At 51.5% G+C, this 21,096-nt stretch overlaps 1 protein-coding gene across 2 annotated transcripts in view; it reads right to left on the bottom strand.

The window, feature by feature from the left end:
* HSPA12B (heat shock protein family A (Hsp70) member 12B) overlaps positions 1 to 19,676 on the bottom strand; it is a 143,413-nt gene extending 123,737 nt beyond the window's left edge. The window contains exon 1 of one of the 2 annotated variants that reach the window (XM_077280370.1): positions 19,495 to 19,676. In XM_077280370.1, the coding sequence (XP_077136485.1) occupies positions 19,495 to 19,506 (12 nt within the window). In that variant the 5' untranslated portion in view covers positions 19,507 to 19,676. The remainder of the gene's footprint in view (positions 1 to 19,494) is intronic. The other variant, XM_077280371.1, reaches the window with a different exon arrangement.
* Positions 19,677 to 21,096: the final 1,420 nt, after the last annotated feature.

The following is a 21,096-nucleotide window of genomic DNA, read 5'->3' as shown; positions in this document are numbered from 1 at the left end:
ATCCTATTTAGCGCGACGCAATCGTAAGCCAGCCGGTCTACGGAACCTCCTCTATCACAGGGTCTCGTGACATTGTTGAAATCCCCTCCAAAGACCACCTGCCGACTCGAAAATAAGTAAGGTTTGATCTTCATGAAGAGACACTTGCGGTCCCACTTGGACTGGGGACTGTAGATGTTAATGAGCCGAAGCTCCTGTCCCCCCATGGAGACATCTAGGATCAAGCATCTCCCCATTTCTAACTCGATCAATCGTCTGCATTCAACCGCTGCGGTCTTAAAAAGGACCGCCACCCCACTATACGGCTCGGCCGCAAGAGACCAGTAGGAGGGCCCATGCCTCCACTCCCGCCTTGCTTTATGCATGGTTGATAGGTCGGTCAACCTGGTCTCCTGCAAAAACAAAATGTCGGCGTCAAGTTGGCCGAGAAAATGAAAGGCCGTGTACCTTGCCGCTTCTGACTTTATGCTGGCAACATTAATGGTTGCCAGCGTCAACGGGGTGGGTGCCGCCATCATGATTGATTGAATTAGATAGCCTTTTTCTTCCCACCCCCAACAGTTTCACCCTCTTCCTCTGACAATGATGAGTTTTTAGTGCGCTTAAGACAAACAGACTCATCCATTCTCTCCTTACATACACTCTGGCCCTTGTCTGGTGGTCCCGAGGTAGTCCCCCCCCCAGAAGGCTTTGTATTTGCCCCCTGAGAAGAAGACCCAGCGACCTCCTGAGCCCCAACAACCTTGTCCGCAACCTCCGGCCCCGGGTCCCCATCGCCCCCCTCTGGAGGGGAGTCCTGGAGGGCCCGGAACCGGTTAGAGAGATCCACCAGAGGGGGGGCGGCTGGACCTTCCAATGGCACCTGGATCAGGGCTACGGAGTCAGAGGGGTCGCACTCCGAGGAGGAGGCTCGAGGCCCGGACTGTTGTGAATTTGCTTTTTGCTCCCTCTAGTGGTTACTAGTTTTTTGACTCTGGTTTTTCTGTCATTCCTTTTATCCGCACCTGGGTCGTTAGTTAGGGGTGTTGCTATATAAGCTCCCTGGACCTTCAGTTCAATGCCTGGCAACGTAGTTATCAGAGCTAGTCTGCTGTGCTCTTGTCTACTGATCCTGGTTCCAGTTATATCAGCTAAGTCTGCCTTTTGCTTTTTGCTATTTGTTTTGGTTTTATATTTTTGTCCAGCTTGTTCCAAATCTACATCCTGACCTTTGCTGGAAGCTCTAGGGGGCTGGTGTTCTCCCCCCGGACCGTTAGACGGTTCGGGGGTTCTTGAATTTCCAGTGTGGATTTTGATAGGGTTTTTGTTGACCATATAAGTTACCTTTCTTTATTCTGCTATCAGTAAGCGGGCCTCTCTGTGCTAAACCTGGTTCATTTCTGTGTTTGTCATTTCCTCTTACCTCACCGTCATTATTTGTGGGGGGCTTCTATCCAGCTTTGGGGTCCCCTTCTCTGGAGGCAAGAAAGGTCTTTGTTTTCCTCTACTAGGGGTAGCTAGATTCTCCGGCTGGCGCGTGTCATCTAGAATCAACGTAGGAATGATCCCCGGCTACTTCTAGTGTTGGCGTTAGGAGTAGATATATGGTCAACCCAGTTACCACTGCCCTATGAGCTGGATTTTTGTATTCTGCAGACTTCCACGTTCCTCTGAGACCCTCGCCATTGGGGTCATAACAGTTTGCCAGGCCAGTATTAAATGTTTAATGCATTGCAGAAGAGGGATTATAAGAAAGAAGATTCTGAGTTTTTTTTTTTTTTTTCTTCTTCCCCTTTACCTCAGAGTGGCTTAAGCTTGCTGCAGACATGAATGTCCAGACCTTGATTACAAGTGTGGACCAGCTGGCTACTCGTGTGCAGGGCATACAAGACTATGTTATCAGAAATCCTATGTCAGAACCTAAAATACCGATTCCTGAACTGTTTTCCGGAGACAGGTTTAAGTTTAGGAATTTCGTGAATAATTGTAAATTGTTTTTGTCCCTGAGACCCTGTTCATCTGGAGATTCTGCTCAGCAAGTAAAAATTGTTATTTCGTTCTTACGGGGCGACCCTCAGGATTGGGCTTTTTCGCTGGCGCCAGGAGATCCGGCATTGGCTGATCTTGATGCGTTTTTTCTGGCGCTCGGTTTACTTTATGAGGAACCCAATCTTGAGATTCAGGCAGAAAAGGCCTTGCTGGCTATGTCTCAGGGGCAGGACGAGGCTGAAGTGTATTGCCAAAAATTTCGGAAATGGTCCGTGCTGACACATTGGAACGAGTGTGCACTGGCCGCTAATTTTAGAAATGGCCTTTCTGAAGCCATTAAGAATGTTATGGTGGGTTTTCCCATTCCCACAGGTCTGAATGATACTATGGCACTGGCTATTCAAATTGACCGGCGGTTGCGGGAGCGCAAAACCGCAAATTCCCTCATGGTGTTGTCTGAACAGACACCTAATTCGGTGCAATGTGATAGAAAAACCGCAAATTCTCTCATGGTGTTGTCTGAACAGACACCTGATTTAATGCAATGTGATAGAATCCTGACTAGAAATGAGCGGAAAATTCATAGACGCCGGAATGGCTTGTGCTACTACTGTGGTGATTCTACACATGTTATCTCAGCATGCTCTAAACGTATAGCTAAGGTTGTTAGTCCTGTCACCGTTGGTAATTTGCAACCTAAATTTATTCTGTCTGTAACTTTGATTTGCTCACTGTCATCTTATCCTGTCATGGCGTTTGTAGATTCAGGTGCGCCCTGAGTCTCATGGATCTCTCATTTGCTAAGCGCTGTGGTTTTACTCTTGAACCATTAGAAAATCCTATTCCTCTTAGGGGTATTGATGCTACACCATTGGCAGCAAATAAACCGCAGTATTGGACACAGGTTACCATGTGCATGACTCCTGAACACCGCGAGGTGATACGTTTCCTGGTTTTACATAAAATGCATGATTTGGTTGTTTTAGGGCTGCCATGGTTACAGACCCATAATCCAGTCCTGGACTGGAAGGCTATGTCAGTCTCAAATTGGGGCTGTCATGGTATTCATGGGGATTCCCTGCCTGTGTCTATTGCTTCTTCTACGCCTTCGGAAGTTCCGGAGTATTTGTCTGATTATCAGGATGTCTTCAGTGAGTCTGAGTCCAGTGCACTGCCTCCTCATAGGGACTGTGACTGTGCTATAGATTTGATCCCAGGCAGTAAATTTCCTAAGGGAAGACTGTTTAATCTGTCGGTACCTGAACATACCGCTATGCGTTCATATATCAAGGAGTCTCTGGAGAAAGGACATATTCGTCCGTCTTCTTCCCCTCTTGGTGCGGGATTCTTTTTTGTGGCAAAAAAGGACGGATCTTTGAGACCTTGTATTGATTATCGGCTTTTAAATAAGATCACTGTCAAATTTCAGTATCCTTTACCGCTGTTGTCTGACTTGTTTGCCCGGATTAAGGGTGCCAAGTGGTTCACCAAGATAGACCTTCGTGGTGCGTACAACCTTGTGCGCATTAAGCAAGGTGATGAATGGAAAACCGCATTCAATACGCCCGAAGGTCATTTTGAGTACTTGGTGATGCCTTTTGGGCTCTCCAATGCGCCTTCAGTTTTTCAGTCCTTTATGCATGACATTTTCCGGAAGTATCTGGATAAATTTTTGATTGTTTATCTGGATGATATTTTGGTTTTTTCTGATAATTGGGATTCGCATGTGGAGCAGGTCAGGTTGGTCTTTAAAATTTTGCGTGAAAATTCTTTGTTTGTCAAGGGCTCAAAGTGTCTCTTTGGTGTACAGAAGGTTCCCTTTTTGGGATTCATTTTTTCCCCTTCTGCTGTGGAGATGGACCCAGTCAAGGTCCGAGCTATTCTTGATTGGACTCAGCCCTCGTCAGTTAAGAGTCTTCAGAAGTTCTTGGGCTTCGCTAACTTCTACCGTCGTTTTATCGCTAATTTTTCTAGCATTGTGAAACCTTTGACGGATATGACCAAGAAGGGCTCCGATGTAGCTAACTGGGCTCCTGCTGCCGTGGAGGCTTTCCAGGAGTTGAAACGCCGGTTTACTTCGGCGCCTGTTTTGTGCCAGCCTGACGTCTCACTTCCCTTTCAGGTTGAGGTGGATGCTTCAGAGATTGGGGCAGGGGCCGTTTTGTCGCAGAGAGGCCCTGGTTGCTCTGTTATGAAACCTTGTGCCTTTTTCTCTAGGAAGTTTTCGCCTGCCGAGCGAAATTATGATGTGGGCAATCGGGAGTTGTTGGCCATGAAATGGGCATTTGAGGAGTGGCGTCATTGGCTCGAGGGTGCTAAGCATCGTGTGGTAGTCTTGACTGATCACAAAAATCTGATGTATCTCGAGTCTGCTAAACGCCTTAATCCGAGACAGGCCCGCTGGTCATTGTTTTTCTCCCGCTTTGATTTTGTTGTCTCGTATTTACCAGGTTCAAAGAATGTGAAGGCCGATGCTCTTTCTAGGAGCTTTGTGCCTGATGCTCCTGGAGTCGCTGATCCTGTTGGTATTCTTAAAGATGGAGTTATCTTGTCAGCTATTTCTCCGGATCTGCGACGTGTGTTGCAGAGATTTCAGGCTGATAGGCCTGAGTCTTGTCCACCCGACAGACTGTTTGTCCCGGATAAGTGGACCAGCAGAGTCATTTCCGAGGTTCATTCCTCGGTGTTGGCAGGTCACCCGGGCATTTTTGGCACCAGAGATCTGGTGGCCAGGTCCTTTTGGTGGCCTTCCTTGTCAAGGGATGTGCGGTCATTTGTGCAGTCCTGTGGGACTTGTGCTCGAGCTAAGCCTTGCTGTTCTCGTGCCAGCGGTTTGCTCTTGCCCTTGCCTGTCCCGAAGAGACCTTGGACACATATCTCCATGGATTTCATTTCTGATCTTCCGCTATCTCAGGGCATGTCCGTTATCTGGGTGATATGTGATCGCTTCTCCAAGATGGTCCATTTGGTTCCTTTGCCTAAGCTGCCTTCCTCTTCCGATCTGGTTCCTGTGTTTTTCCAGAACGTGGTTCGTTTGCACGGCATCCCTGAGAATATTGTGTCAGACAGAGGATCCCAGTTCGTTTCCAGGTTCTGGCGATCCTTTTGTAGTAGGATGGGCATTGATTTGTCGTTTTCGTCTGCTTTCCATCCTCAGACTAATGGACAGACGGAGCGAACCAATCAGACTTTGGAGGCTTATTTGAGGTGTTTTGTCTCTGCTGATCAGGACGATTGGGTGACATTCTTGCCGTTGGCTGAGTTTGCCCTTAATAATCGGGCTAGTTCCGCCACCTTGGTTTCGCCTTTTTTCTGCAACTCTGGTTTCCATCCTCGCTTTTCTTCGGGTCATGTGGAGCCTTCTGACTGTCCTGGGGTGGATTCTGTGGTGGATAGGTTGCAGCAGATCTGGAATCATGTGGTGGACAACTTGAAGTTGTCACAGGAGAAGGCTCAGCGCTTTGCCAACCGCCGCCGCGGTGTGGGTCCCCGACTACGCGTTGGGGATTTGGTATGGCTTTCTTCCCGCTTTGTTCCTATGAAGGTCTCCTCTCCCAAATTTAAACCTTGTTTTATTGGGCCTTACAAGATATTGGAAATCCTTAATCCTGTATCTTTTCGTCTGGATCTTCCTGTGTCGTTTGCTATTCACAATGTATTTCATAGGTCCTTGTTGCGGCGGTACATTGTGCCTGTAGTTCCTTCTGCTGAGCCTCCTGCTCCGGTGTTGGTTGAGGGCGAGTTGGAGTACGTGGTGGAGAAGATCTTGGATTCTCGCCTCTCCAGGCGGAGGCTTCAGTACCTGGTCAAGTGGAAGGGCTATGGTCAGGAGGATAATTCCTGGGTGGTCGCCTCTGATGTTCATGCGGCCGATTTAGTTCGTGCCTTTCATGCCGCTCATCCTGATCGCCCTGGTGGTCGTGGTGAGGGTTCGGTGACCCCTCACTAAGGGGGGGGGTACTGTTGTGAATTTGCTTTTTGCTCCCTCTAGTGGTTACTAGTTTTTTGACTCTGGTTTTTCTGTCATTCCTTTTATCCGCACCTGGGTCGTTAGTTAGGGGTGTTGCTATATAAGCTCCCTGGACCTTCAGTTCAATGCCTGGCAACGTAGTTATCAGAGCTAGTCTGCTGTGCTCTTGTCTACTGATCCTGGTTCCAGTTATATCAGCTAAGTCTGCCTTTTGCTTTTTGCTATTTGTTTTGGTTTTATATTTTTGTCCAGCTTGTTCCAAATCTACATCCTGACCTTTGCTGGAAGCTCTAGGGGGCTGGTGTTCTCCCCCCGGACCGTTAGACGGTTCGGGGGTTCTTGAATTTCCAGTGTGGATTTTGATAGGGTTTTTGTTGACCATATAAGTTACCTTTCTTTATTCTGCTATCAGTAAGCGGGCCTCTCTGTGCTAAACCTGGTTCATTTCTGTGTTTGTCATTTCCTCTTACCTCACCGTCATTATTTGTGGGGGGCTTCTATCCAGCTTTGGGGTCCCCTTCTCTGGAGGCAAGAAAGGTCTTTGTTTTCCTCTACTAGGGGTAGCTAGATTCTCCGGCTGGCGCGTGTCATCTAGAATCAACGTAGGAATGATCCCCGGCTACTTCTAGTGTTGGCGTTAGGAGTAGATATATGGTCAACCCAGTTACCACTGCCCTATGAGCTGGATTTTTGTATTCTGCAGACTTCCACGTTCCTCTGAGACCCTCGCCATTGGGGTCATAACACCGGACCCCCTCTTATCCTTAGTTGTTTTCCTGTTACCCTTTTTCTTTTGCTGTGACCACTCCCCCTCTCTCTCATCCAGACTGTCACCGGATGAAGGTTCCTGGGCAGACATGGCGTCCTTTTGCTCCTCTCTTTCAAGTCTCTTGACTTCCTCGCTCAATTCGCTGTCTTTAGGATCCTCAGCTGCAAGTGAAGCACCCGGGTCAGAGTTTAGGGTCATTACTCCCTGCCCCCTTTTCCCATGGCGCTGCTCCTGCCGCCTGATATTGGATGGCGGCAGCCTGCTCCTCACCGGTTCCCTGCCTCCTCCGCCTCTGCTGGTCCCTTCACCGGCGAGATTAGTCCCGGCTTTCGCCTGTCCCGCACTCGCCGCTTTCAGGACCGCATTGGCAAAGGAACGCGGACAGCGACTGAACGGGTGACCGAGGTCACCACACAGGTTACACCTAATCCTGCCACAGGTAGCAGCAAGATGGCCGAGGTCCCCACACAGTGCGCATTTCTGGGTGGTACACTGCGCACTGAAGTGTGTGGGGCTGCCGCACCTGTGACAGACCTTAGGCTGCCCCCGGTAGAAAATCAAGATCCTGTCCCTCCCCAAAAATGTTGAGGAAGGGATATGGGTAACGGTGTTTCCTGAAACCTTCAATTTCACCATGAAGGTCCAGGCTCCTGACCAGATACCATGCTCATCGAGGGTCTTCTCGGGAATACCGACGATGTCGCCGTATCGTCCAACCCAGGTGGAGATGTCGACACAGGAAAGTGACTCGTTACTGGTCAAAACGGTCACCTTCCTGACTGAGTTCTGGCGGGATATTGCCACAGCGAGGAAACCCTGCCATTCGGGGCGACCCCGAGCCAGCTCATGGCGAGACCAGAAAAGCTCAAGGCCCTCCGGTCTCACGAAGTTGACATCGAAGTAGGAGGTCCCATAGGGATGGATCAAGGCAAAGATGTCATATGCCACGAAGCCCATCCCCAGCAGGAGCTCAGCAACCTTTGACCGATCAGGACAGGCATCCTTGCTTACCCACTGGAGACGGGCCACGTTCCTACGGTTGCTCCTCTGCCCTGGTGTCGGCAGAGACCAGACAGTCTCTGCCCCTCTATCTCGGAAGGCGGAAAGACCGTGTCTCTCTATCCAGAAAGACAGATCAACTTCCCTCCCCTCTACATTGATGGAACTCTCCCCTCTCCTCAGGGCGTCCAGGAAGCGCTGTTGCAAGTCACCATCCTCAGGGTCACCAGACAAGGGCGCACTACTACCCCCAGCAGTGACAGCCGCTGAATAGCTTGGGGCTGAAGCCCCCGCCACCGCTGGGGGGGCAGCGGGACCACTACCTGCTTCCCCTCCACCAACACCAGTAATGCTCTCCTCATTCACTCCTCCACTACTCCCATCATTTGCAACATCACTACTCCCACCATTCACTCCACTACTACTCCCATCATTTGCAACATCACTACTCCCATCATTTACTCCACCACTGCTCCCATCATTCATTCCACCACTACTCCCACCATTCACTCCACTACTACCATCATTTCCTGCACAGCTCCTTTCATTCCCCTTACCACTGTCACCACTTCCCGTCACTTTATTACCTGTATTGTCACCACCATTTGTCCCAGTGTTCTCTGCACCTGCCACAGTCACATCCATTCCTTCCTCACTTGTGTCTGCTAGCTTCTCTGCACTCACACCTGCCGGACCGGGGGAGGGGTGCAGCACCACACCCGATTTCCCTTGATTGGTGCTGACTCTCTGTTGTGTCCTTGGAGCGCCTTGCCCCCCCACTGCAGCAGTTTGCACTTTATTATTTTGGGCCCGCTGCTTGTTGGGGGGCGCCGCCTGCCCCGCACCCACAGACTTCGCGGTCCTGGTGTCATGCTGGGGTGCTGGAGCACTCTGTCCCCCTGTCGCAGCAGGGCGCCTCGTGTTCCCTGCAGATGATTTATCCTTTTTCTGTCCTTTTTGGACACGCTGCGCTCCTGTCACAGCTGCGTGCCTGTTCTCCTTTAAGGCGCACTGCGCCCCTGTCACAACAGTGCGCCCTCCTTTCGCCGCACCATGTTCCTCGGACCTGCCCCCCACAGCCCCGGCGTCGGCCGGCTCAGCCGTAGTGAGCAGGGATGGAGTCTGCCCACACCGTCCCCCTTTCGCAACGGCGTGGACACCCACCTCACCCTCCTCAGCCCCGGTGATAACCGGCTTAGCCGCAGAGGGCAGAGAGGGAAACTCCTCGGGGTCCCCTATGTCCGGCGCTGTGAGTACCTCCACAGCCTCGCCCCCTGCACTGTTCCCCGCACAGACGGCAGCACCGCCGGACGTCCTCCTCCTCTCCCCACCTTGCCTATGCCCCGGACCCACTGCAGAGCCCGTGCGTTTAGGTTTGGTGGGGTTTACACAGGAGGTGGTAGGTGTAACATCATCCATCAGTACATATCTGTAACTCACCACCTCCCGTGCGGTCTCCTTCGTTGTCTTCTTCCTCTTCTTTGTTTCCTCTGCTGGCTCGTCCTCACCAAAGGAAAAGCGGTCCAAGTTCACTGGAGACTCCAGCTCTCTGATCTCCTGTAGCAGACCGCCCTCCTCCTCTTCCTCCGCTGACACTCCAGCCTGTGCTGTCGGAGTCCTCTGCCGTGCCGGGAGGCCGCTTCCCTGTTGTCGGCTCTGCGGCTCACTCTCCCGGCTGGTTCCAGCTTGTAGGACTCCAGTCACGACCACATCGGCGTCCTCCTCCTCCTCGACGCTTAGGACGCCGGCTGGCGGTTCTCCTGAGGTATTTAACCCCTTCATTTCTGAGAACCGCCGCTGGTTCTTAAACCTCTCCAGGAAGGGACCTGCGCTTTTCTCAATCCCCTCCCGGAGGAGCACTAACCGGGCCACCTCATCTCTGAGGGCTCTTAACCTCTGGGAGGTCACAGGTTTCTCCTTGCTAGAGGCTCGGGTATTCAGGATCCGAGCCTCCCGCAGCTCCTCCTTCAGCCCGGTCAGTGCTTTGCCGGCGTCCTCATACTCACGTAGCATGGCGACCACTCGGGAGGAGAAGGTACTCGTGGACTCGCCGGAGCTCCTCTCCCCCCAGGATGTTCCTGGGCTCTCCTTCCTGGGGCCTGGGGTGCCCCTGTCTCCCTCTCTGGGCGGACGATGAGCCGTCTCAGGGTTGGAGTAGGTGGGTAAGGTTTTCTTCACCCGTCCTGACCTCCTCAGTCCCTCTTGGGCCAGTTGCTGTTGCTGCTGCTCTCTGTCCCCCGCCGGCACAGACCGGGGAACAGAAGCCTGGGAAGCCATGTCGGCCTCCCAGGAAGCCTGCCTCTCCCTGGGGAGAAGAGAGGCAGACTCTGGGCCTCCTGCTGGAAGTCCTGGAGCTCACAATACAGGTGCTGCTCCCAGCAGGGTGTGACTGATTGTGCGCACCTGTCCTCCACACTCAGTCCTGTGTAACACCACAGATAACACAGTGAGTCTTTTATTAAATAAAATACTTTCACATGACACTAACTATGATACACTACAAATAGAACACAACAAAACAAAACATAAGAACAAAGCTCCAATCAGACGGCCACAAAAGACAAAAAAGAAACCTACTAATCAGGGACAAGAAAGAAAATTCCAATTAAATAAAGAAAGCAAAAAGAAAAGACAACAAACAAAATACTCATAACTTACATTAATACCCCTGTAAAAATTATAAATAGTAATAAAATCATACAAGACCCCCGGCCCAGCTTCATTCATACTACTATATACAACCCCAACTACATTCACACCGTCCTATATACAATATAAACAATATATACACTATAAACACATTATATACAGATTTATACAATGCCGCAAACACAGCAAAACCCTACTGGTCCCACTGCCTTACCTTACAGCCACCCGCTTGCACCGCCACATACACCCTACAACAAACCTAAATACAATACACTGTACAAAATTATTATTATTAATTATTTTTTTTTTTTTTTATTTTTTTTTTTATATATATACACACACACCTACACTAACTATCCCGCCACCCCTGATCCAGCTCTGGCCACAAAGTTCAGGAATTATCCGAGCTAGGATCAGGCCCCAAAGTTTTTCCCCAGGCGGGGCCTGGGCCAGGCCAGATCAGTCTCATATCACCGCTGTTGAAACCCCCCAATCCCCCACCCAACCTAACTAAGACCCTCTATTATACACACTATATACAATATATACAATACACTATATACAATATATACATAAACCAACTTCACAACCTACATACTCACCACCCAAGGCTCAAGTTCGATGCCTGCAAACCTTCTATTCAGGGAACAGAGATACAAAACAAAAATCTAGGGTGTAAAGATATCAGCCCACCACCAGGATATAGGAGCGCTAACGGACTAAGGCACCCCGAAGGAGAAACCCCTCCAGAGATGGGCCGCCCTCCGGGCACCCAGTCTTTCGCACTCCAGAGAACGCACCTTCACCAGGGCACCTAGGATGCTGCTACAAACTTCATCTACACGGAGGATTTTATGCTGCGTCGAAACTAAAACTCGTGCGTTCCACGTGAAGTACCTGACCACTGCGCTGACTAAGAATAAAGTGGCTCGGTCCCTTCTCCCGAGGTCTCTGAACGCTCCATAGGCCCACTCGGCATAGGACAGAGTGGCCAGCCGCGGCCAACCAATGGAAGCGCCCAGCCTGTTGTACACCTCTGTATTAAAAGGACAATGAAGCAGGAAGTGCTCCATGCTTTCCAGCATGGTAGCGCAAGCCTCACGGGGACAATTCCTGTCCACGGAGCTCCTGTGCTTCAAATTGTCCTTCACATACAACTTACCTTGGAAGCAGCGCCAAGTCAAGTCCCAATACTTCTTGGGGATCCTGCTAGAATTTAGCAAACTTAACCCAACCTCTAGATCCCGACTTGGGCAGTCCTTGAGGACCAATGGTTTCTGAAAATGCGAAAGCAAGACCCGCATGTCGAGGAGTTTCCTCGGGAGGGACCTCACTTCCCACATTCCCAGACCCCACCGGCGCATCATTTTCAGAACCGGGGTAACATAAGCCGGGAGATGCCCGTGCGGTGTGCGGAGATCCTTCAATCTTCCCCCTGTCTCCCATTCCTGGAAGAAAGGCTGAAACCATCCCTTGCAGGAGAATACCCACGGAGGAGCCCTCTCTTTCCAGAGGTTTGCCACGTTAACTTTCAAAAAGGTGTTCACTAGGAACACCACGGGGTTTACCATATTCAACCCCCCTAGTCTCCTCGTGCGGTAAGTGACCTCCCGTTTGACTAGATTCAGTCTATTCCCCCATAACATCTGGAAGAACAGACTGTAGACCCGTGTCCAGAGAGGCTCTGGTAAGACACAGACGCTGCCCAGGTAGATTAGCAAGGGGAGCAGGAAAGCTTTGCACAGGTCAACCCTTTCCCTCAGGGTCAAAGACCAACCCTTCCATTGGTCCACTCTTTGGGCGACACCTTTGATTCTGCCTTCCCAGTTTTTCGTGGGGTAATCACCCTGGCCAAATTCGATGCCTAGGACTTTGGCATGTTCTTGGGGTTCGGGGAGGGTGTCCGGAAGATCAAACGCGGGATCCCCGCCTCCCAGCCAGAGACTCTCACACTTGTCCTGGTTGACCTTGGACCCGGATGCCTCCGAGTAGCTCTCCACTTCTGACATCACCACCATCGCCTCCTCTTGCGAAGAAACAAAGACCGTGACGTCATCCGCGTAGGCCACTACCCTCAGGATAGCCTCCGGCGCCACCCCGCCCATCCCCACCCCCGCCAACGGCCCACAATCGACCCTTCTGAGGAAGGGATCGATCGCAAACGCGTAAAGCAAAGGGCTAAGAGGGCAGCCCTGGCGGACACCGGACTCTACCCCGAAAGGTTGTCCAATCCACCCGTTTACCAGAGGGAAAGTCTCAGCCCCTGCGTACAAGGTCTTAAGCCAGTCCACAAACCCTCCAGGCAGACCATACCTCAAAAGAGTGGACCAGAGGTACTCGTGGTCAACCCGATCAAAGGCTTTTGCCTGATCCAGGGTCAGCAAGAACCCCTTCCAAAGGCCCGCCCTGCCTTGCTCCACGGCCTCTCGGACACCCAGAACAGCACTGAAAGTGCTACGGCCAGGAACGCAACAGTGCTGGGCCTCCGAAAGGAGCCGCGGCGCAAATTTCACCAGCCTGTTGAAGAGTATCTTAGCCAAAACCTTCCTGTCCACATTGAGAAGTGATATGGGACGCCAATTCTCAATGCGTGATGGATCCTTACCCTTTGACAAAATGATCAGAGCCGACCTCCTTAATGATCTCGGCAGAGTGCCCGAGGAGAGACACTCATTAAACACCTGAGTCAAGAGGGGGACCAAGGAGTCCCTAAAGGTCTTAAAGAACTCGGATGTTAAGCCATCCGGACCTGGCGATTTTTTGGGCCGGAGCCCATCGATCGCCAGTCTCACTTCCTCTTCTTTGATCGCTTCTGCCAAACCGCCCAGCGAGAGGTCAGCCCCTGGCTCAGGAACAGCTTCAGCCAGGAAAGCCGACATCCTGTCACGATCCAGTTCCTTCCTTCCCAAGAGGTGCGAGTAGTATGAACTGACGACCTCCAAGATCCCTGATCTGGACCTTCTCAGGGATCCCGTACTGTCCATCAGCCCCGTCACTATCTTACTATTCACTGACATCTTGCAGCTTCTGTAGGGGTCGGGCGAGTAGTACTTCCCGTAGTCCCTCTCAAAAACCAAAGATGCGTGCCTATCGTATTGACACCTCTTTAGCAAGGATTTCACACTGGAGATCGCCTCGCGGCTACCCCCAGTCGAGACAAGTTGCTCGAGTTTCCTCCTCAGGCTCTGATACAGGCGATCCCTGTTCAGGCTTCTGAGGTTCGAGAGTTGCCGGAAGAATCTCGCCACCCGATGTTTGAACATCTCCCACCACTCCGACTTAGTGTTACTTAGGCCCAGCAGCGGTACCTGGCTCTGAAGAAATTCCTCAAAGGACCGTCTTACAGCTTCTTCCTCAAGGAGTGACGAATTCAGCTTCCAATAACCTCTTCCCATCCGAGGAGTCTCTGTAACGCTCAGAGAAAACATAATCAAACAGTGATCGGAGAATTCCACCTCCACAACCGACAACGGCGAGGAAACGGCCTCCTCCTTCAAATAAAACCTGTCTATCCTAGACCTGCACTGACTACCTCTAAAATAGGTGAACCCCGCGTGGCCTGTGTTGTGCCAGATGTGGACATCCACCAGGCGTGCCTCACTTACTATCCTATTTAGCGCGACGCAATCGTAAGCCAGCCGGTCTACGGAACCTCCTCTATCACAGGGTCTCGTGACATTGTTGAAATCCCCTCCAAAGACCACCTGCCGACTCGAAAATAAGTAAGGTTTGATCTTCATGAAGAGACACTTGCGGTCCCACTTGGACTGGGGACTGTAGATGTTAATGAGCCGAAGCTCCTGTCCCCCCATGGAGACATCTAGGATCAAGCATCTCCCCATTTCTAACTCGATCAATCGTCTGCATTCAACCGCTGCGGTCTTAAAAAGGACCGCCACCCCGCTATACGGCTCGGCCGCGAGAGACCAGTAGGAGGGCCCGTGCCTCCACTCCCGCCTTGCTTTATGCATGGTTGATAGGTCGGTCAACCTGGTCTCCTGCAAAAACAAAATGTCGGCGTCAAGTTGGCCGAGAAAATGAAAGGCCGTGTACCTTGCCGCTTCTGACTTTATGCTGGCAACATTAATGGTTGCCAGCGTCAACGGGGTGGGTGCCGCCATCATGATTGATTGAATTAGATAGCCTTTTTCTTCCCACCCCCAACAGTTTCACCCTCTTCCTCTGACAATGATGAGTTTTTAGTGCGCTTAAGACAAACTGACTCATCCATTCTCTCCTTACATACACTCTGGCCCTTGTCTGGTGGTCCCGAGGTAGTCCCCCCCCCAGAAGGCTTTGTATTTGCCCCCTGAGAAGAAGACCCAGCGACCTCCTGAGCCCCAACAACCCCGTCCGCAACCTCCGGCCCCGGGTCCCCATCGCCCCCCTCTGGAGGGGAGTCCTGGAGGGCCCGGAACCGGTTAGAGAGATCCACCAGAGGGGGGGCGGCTGGACCTTCCAATGGCACCTGGATCAGGGCTACGGAGTCAGAGGGGTCGCACTCCGAGGAGGAGGCTCGAGGCCCGGACCCCCTCTTATCCTTAGTTGTTTTCCTGTTACCCTTTTTCTTTTGCTGTGACCACTCCCCCTCTCCCTCATCCAGACTGTCACCGGATGAAGGTTCCTGGGCAGACATGGCGTCCTTTTGCTCCTCTCTTTCAAGTCTCTTGACTTCCTCGCTCAATTCGCTGTCTTTAGGATCCTCAGCTGCAAGTGGAGCACCCGGGTCAGAGTTTAGGGTCATTACTCCCTGCCCCCTTTTCCCATGGCGCTGCTCCTGCCGCCTGATATTGGATGGCGGCAGCCTGCTCCTCACCGGTTCCCTGCCTCCTCCGCCTCTGCTGGTCCCTTCACCGGCGAGATTAGTCCCGGCTTTCGCCTGTCCCGCACTCGCCGCTTTCAGGACCGCATTGGCAAAGGAACGCGGACAGCGACTGAACGGGTGACCGAGGTCACCACACAGGTTACACCTAATCCTGCCACAGGTAGCAGCAAGATGGCCGAGGTCCCCACACAGTGCGCATTTCTGGGTGGTACACTGCGCACTGAAGTGTGTGGGGCTGCCGCACCTGTGACAGACCTTAGGCTGCCCCCGGTAGAAAATCAAGATCCTGTCCCTCCCCAAAAATGTTGAGGAAGGGATATGGGTAACGGTGTTTCCTGAAACCTTCAATTTCACCATGAAGGTCCAGGCTCCTGACCAGATACCATGCTCATCGAGGGTCTTCTCGGGAATACCGACGATGTCGCCGTATCGTCCAACCCAGGTGGAGATGTCGACACAGGAAAGTGACTCGTTACTGGTCAAAACGGTCACCTTCCTGACTGAGTTCTGGCGAGATATTGCCACAGCGAGGAAACCCTGCCATTCGGGGCGACCCCGAGCCAGCTCATGGCGAGACCAGAAAAGCTCAAGGCCCTCCGGTCTCACGAAGCTGACATCGAAGTAGGAGGTCCCATAGGGATGGATCAAGGCGAAGATGTCATATGCCACGAAGCCCATCCCCAGCAGGAGCTCAGCAACCTTTGACCGATCAGGACAGGCATCCTTGCTTACCCACTGGAGACGGGCCACGTTCCTACGGTTGCTCCTCTGCCCTGGTGTTGGCAGAGACCAGACAGTCTCTGCCCCTCTATCTCGGAAGGCGGAAAGACCGTGTCTCTCTATCCAGAAAGACAGATCAACCTCCCTCCCCTCTACATTGATGGAACTCTCCCCTCTCCTCAGGGCGTCCAGGAAGCGCTGTTGCAAGTCACCATCCTCAGGGTCACCAGACAAGGGCGCACTACTACCCCCAGCAGTGACAGCTGCTGAATAGCTTGGGGCTGAAGCCCCCGCCACCGCTGGGGGGGCAGCGGGACCACTACCTGCTTCCCCTCCACCAACACCAGTAATGCTCTCCTCATTCACTCCTCCACTACTCCCATCATTTGCAACATCACTACTCCCATCATTTACTCCACCACTGCTCCCATCATTCATTCCACCACTATTCCCACCATTCACTCCACCACTACTCCCATCATTCACTCCACTACTACTCCCATCATTTCCTGCACAGCTGCTTTCATTCTTCTTACCACTGCCACCACTTCCCGTCACTTTTTTTCCAGTATTCTCACCACCATTTGTCCCAGTGTTCTCTGCACCTGCCACAGTCACATCCATTCCTTCCTCACTTGTGTCTGCTAGCTTCTCTGCACTCACACCTGCCGGACCGGGGGAGGGGTGCAGCACCACACTCGATTTCCCTTGATTGGTGCTGACTCTCTGTTGTGTCCTTGGAGCGCCTTGCCCCCCCACTGCAGCAGTTTGCACTTTATTATTTTGGGCCCGCTGCTCGTTGGGGGGCGCCGCCTGCCCCGCACCCACAGACTTCGCAGTCCTGGTGTCATGCTGGGGTGCTGGAGCACTCTGTCCCCCTGTCACAGCAGGGCGCCTCTTGTTCCCTGCAGATGATTTATCCTTTTTCTGTCCTTTTTGGACACGCTGCTCTCCTGTCACAGCTGCGTGCCTGTTCTCCTTTAAGGCGCACTGCGCCCCTGTCACAACAGTGCGCCCTCCTTTCGCCGCACCATGTTCCTCGGACCTGCCCCCCACAGCCCCGGCGTCGGCCGGCTCAGCCGTAGTGAGCAGGGATGGAGTCTGCCCACACCGTCCCCCTTTCGCAACGGCGTGGACACCCACCTCACCCCCCTCAGCCCCGGTGATAACCGGCTTAGCCGCAGAGGGCAGGGAGGGAAACTCCTCGGGGTCCCCTATGTCCGGCGCCGTGAGTACCTCCACAGCCTCGCCCCCTGCACTGTTCCCCGCACAGACGGCAGCACCGCCGGACGTCCTCCTCCTCTCCCCACCTTGCCTATGCCCCGGACCCACTGCAGAGCCCGTGCGTTTAGGTTTGGTGGGGTTTACACAGGAGGTGGTAGGTGTAACATCATCCATCAGTACATATCTGTAACTCACCACCTCCCGTGTGGTCTCCGTCGTCTTCTTCTTCCTCTTCTTGGTTTCCTCTGCTGGCTCGTCCTCACCAAAGGAGAAGCGGTCCAAGTTCACTGGAGACTCCAGCTCTCTGATCTCCTGTAGCAGACCGCCCTCCTCCTCCGCTGACACTCCAGCCTGTGCTGTCGGAGTCCTCTGCCGTGCCGGGAGGCCGCTTCCCTGTTGTCGGCTCTGCGGCTCACTCTCCCGGCTGGTTCCAGCTTGTAGGACTCCAGTCACGACCACATCGGCGTCCTCCTCCTCCTCGTCGCTTAGGACGCCGGCTGGCGGTTCTCCTGAGGTATTTAACCCCTTCATTTCTGAGAACCGCCGCTGGTTCTTAAACCTCTCCAGGAAGGGACCTGCGCTTTTCTCAATCCCCTCCCGGAGGAGCACTAACCGGGCCACCTCATCTCTGAGGGCTCTTAACCTCTGGGAGGTCACAGGTTTCTCCTTGCTAGAGGCTCGGGTATTCAGGATCCGAGCCTCCCGCAGCTCCTCCTTCAGCCCGGTCAGTGCTTTGCCGGCGTCCTCATACTCACGTAGCATGGCGACCACTCGGGAGGAGAAGGTACTCGTGGACTCGCCGGAGCTCTTCTCCCCCCAGGATGTTCCTGGGCTCTCCTTCCTGGGGCCTGGGGTGCCCCTGTCTCCCTCTCTGGGCGGACGATGAGCCGTCTCAGGGTTGGTGTAGGTGGGTAAGGTTTTCTTCACCCGTCCTGACCTCCTCAGTCCCTCTTGGGCCAGTTGCTGCTGCTGCTCTCTGTCCCCCGCCGGCACAGACCGGGGAACAGAAGCCTGGGAAGCCATGCCGGCCTCCCAGGAAGCCTGCCTCTCCCTGGGGAGAAGAGAGGCAGACTCTGGGCCTCCTGCTGGAAGTCCTGGAGCTCACAATACAGGTGCTGCTCCCAGCAGGGTGTGACTGATTGTGCGCACCTGTCCTCCACACTCAGTCCTGTGTAACACCACAGATGACACAGTGATAACTCTGAGTACAGATAATGTAGTAGATGTCACCTGCAGTCCTATGTAACACCACAGATAACAGTGATAACTCTGAGTACAGATAATGTATTAGATATCACCTGCAGTCCTATGTAACACCACAGATAACACAGCGATAACTCTCTGAGTACAGATATTGTAGTAGATGTCACCTGCAGTCCTATGTAACACCACACATAACACAGTGATAACTCTCTGAGTACAGATAATGTAGTAGATGTCACCTGCAGTCCTATGTAACACCACAGATAAAACAGTGATAACTCTCTGAGCACAGATAATGTAGTAGATGTCACCTGCAGTCCTATGTAACACCACAGATAACACAGTGATAACTCTCTGAGTATAGATAATATAGTAGATGTCACCTGCAGTCCTATGTAACACCACAGATCACACAGTGACAACTCTCTGAGTACAGATAATGTAGTAGATGTCACCTGCAGTCCTATGTAACACCACAGATCACACAGTGATAACTCTCTGAGTACAGATGATGTAGTAGATGTCATCTGCAGTCCTATGTAACACCACAGATAACACAGTGATAACTCTCTGAGTACAGATAATGTAGTAGATATCACCTGCAGTCCTATGTAACACCACAGATAATAGTGATAACTCTCTGAGTACAGAGAATGTAGTAGATGTCACCTGCAGTCCTATGTAACACCACAGATAATAGTGATAACTCTCTGAGTACAGATAATGTAGTAGATGTCACCTGCAGTCCTATGTAACACCACAGATAATAGTGATAACTCTCTGAGTACAGATAATGTAGTAGATGTCACCTGCAGTCCTATGTATCACCACAGATAACACAGTGATAACTCTCTGAGTACAGATAATGTAGTAGATGTCACCTGCAGTCCTATGTAACACCACAGATAACACAGTGATAACTCTCTGAGTACAGATAATATAGTAGATCTCACCTGCAGTCCTATGTAACACCACAGATAACACAGTGATAACTCTCTGAGTACAGATAATGTAGTAGATCTCACCTGCAGTCCTATGTAACACCACAGATAACACAGTGATAACTCTCTGAGTACAGATAATGTAGTAGATCTCACCTGCAGTCCTATGTAACACCACAGATAACACAGTGATAACTCTGAGTACAGATGATGTAGTTGATGTTACCTGCAGTCCCATGTAGCGCCACAGATGACCTCACAGACCTGTATCTATACATAGTCTGCGAGCATTTCCTCTGGCTGTTTCCTCTGCTCTTTCTTTTCTCTCATCTCTGACTCCCTCACTTCCTCCTCTGCTCTGGATAGTTCAGAGAGGTTTTTTCAGTCCCATCTGGAGTGATCTAGGTCCTATAAAGACAGAAGTGCCCCCCATAAAAATGGCTAAGGGTATAATACAAAAAATCTCATAGAAAACATAACAATAAATAAGTCATCCAATTACCGAAAAAAAGATATACCCATATTGTTCCTGAACAAGTTCACATCTTCACCAGACCACATATTATACCACCATATAGTGACCGAATAATACCACACACAAGAGAAAAATACTGTCACACCATGACCAAAGCACATATTACAACCCTACCACAGTGACCGAATAATGCCACATACAAGGGACAAATACCACCAAACCATGACCAGACCACAAATGTCACGCCGTAAGCGGCGATAAAGGGGCAGGACAGCGTTCTGGGACCCGCACCTGACCCTGCCACAATAATGGGGCCCTGGCTTTCTCTTATCTCAGGGGTACCTATGATGGTTAGGAGGCCCGGGCTGCCAGTGTTTTCCTGTCTCCTGAGTTGGCCCTATCAGGGGCCCCCTCTACCCCCAAAGGAGGTGGACTGCACCAGTGTAACTATACAACAAACAACAGGGTAAACAGACAAGGTAACTAAAAGTCTCAAACTCACCAAATGCTCACACAACCACAGAGGAAACACAGAGAAGGGAAGAGAAGGAATAAACTAGGAAAGAAAACAGGTTTTACATGGAACCAAAACAGCAGACACCAATCTCTGTAAATAAACCTCCAACTCCAACACTACGCTCCTTCAATCTCCAAGCCAGGCAGTAGAACTGATCACTGACAATAGCTGAAGTCAGGACTGGGTCTATATAGAGGTTCAGATTACAAGATCCACTTCAGCTGAGAGACCCAGCTCTCAGCAACACAGCAATAAGGTTAACTCCTGCACTGCTGGCACAAAGCAGCCAGGTCAGAATACAGGTGAAGAGCTTCTGTTCACTGTGTGTAAACGAGGCCCAGAGCGCTGCGGTTCTCTGGAACCTCTTTGTCTCAGAAGCCCCGTGACAACAAATTTCCACCATATAGTGTCCGACTAATGCCACAAAAGACAAATATTGCCACACCATGATCAGACCACATATTACCACCACATAGTGACCGAATATTGCCATAAACAAAGGACAAATACCGCCACACCATGACAGACCACATATTAATACCACAAAGTGACATAATACCACCACATACAAGGGACAAATGCTGCCACACCATGCCTTGTCCACATATTACCACCACATAGTGACCAAATAATGTCACATACAAAGGACAAATACTGCCAGACCATGGCCAGATCACATATTACCATCACATAGTGACCATTTTCATGCTGTGTTTGGTACTTCTCACCCTCCAGCTATTCTGATGCTGCATTTGGTACTTCTCACCCTCTGGTTATTCTCATGCTGTATTTGGTAATTCTCACCTTCCAGTTATTCCCATGCCGTATTTGTTCAT

This window comes from Ranitomeya variabilis, chromosome 1, assembly GCF_051348905.1.
Source record: "Ranitomeya variabilis isolate aRanVar5 chromosome 1, aRanVar5.hap1, whole genome shotgun sequence".
Classification (NCBI taxonomy): domain Eukaryota; kingdom Metazoa; phylum Chordata; class Amphibia; order Anura; family Dendrobatidae; genus Ranitomeya; species Ranitomeya variabilis.
This window is presented reverse-complemented; position numbering and strand designations above follow the sequence as displayed.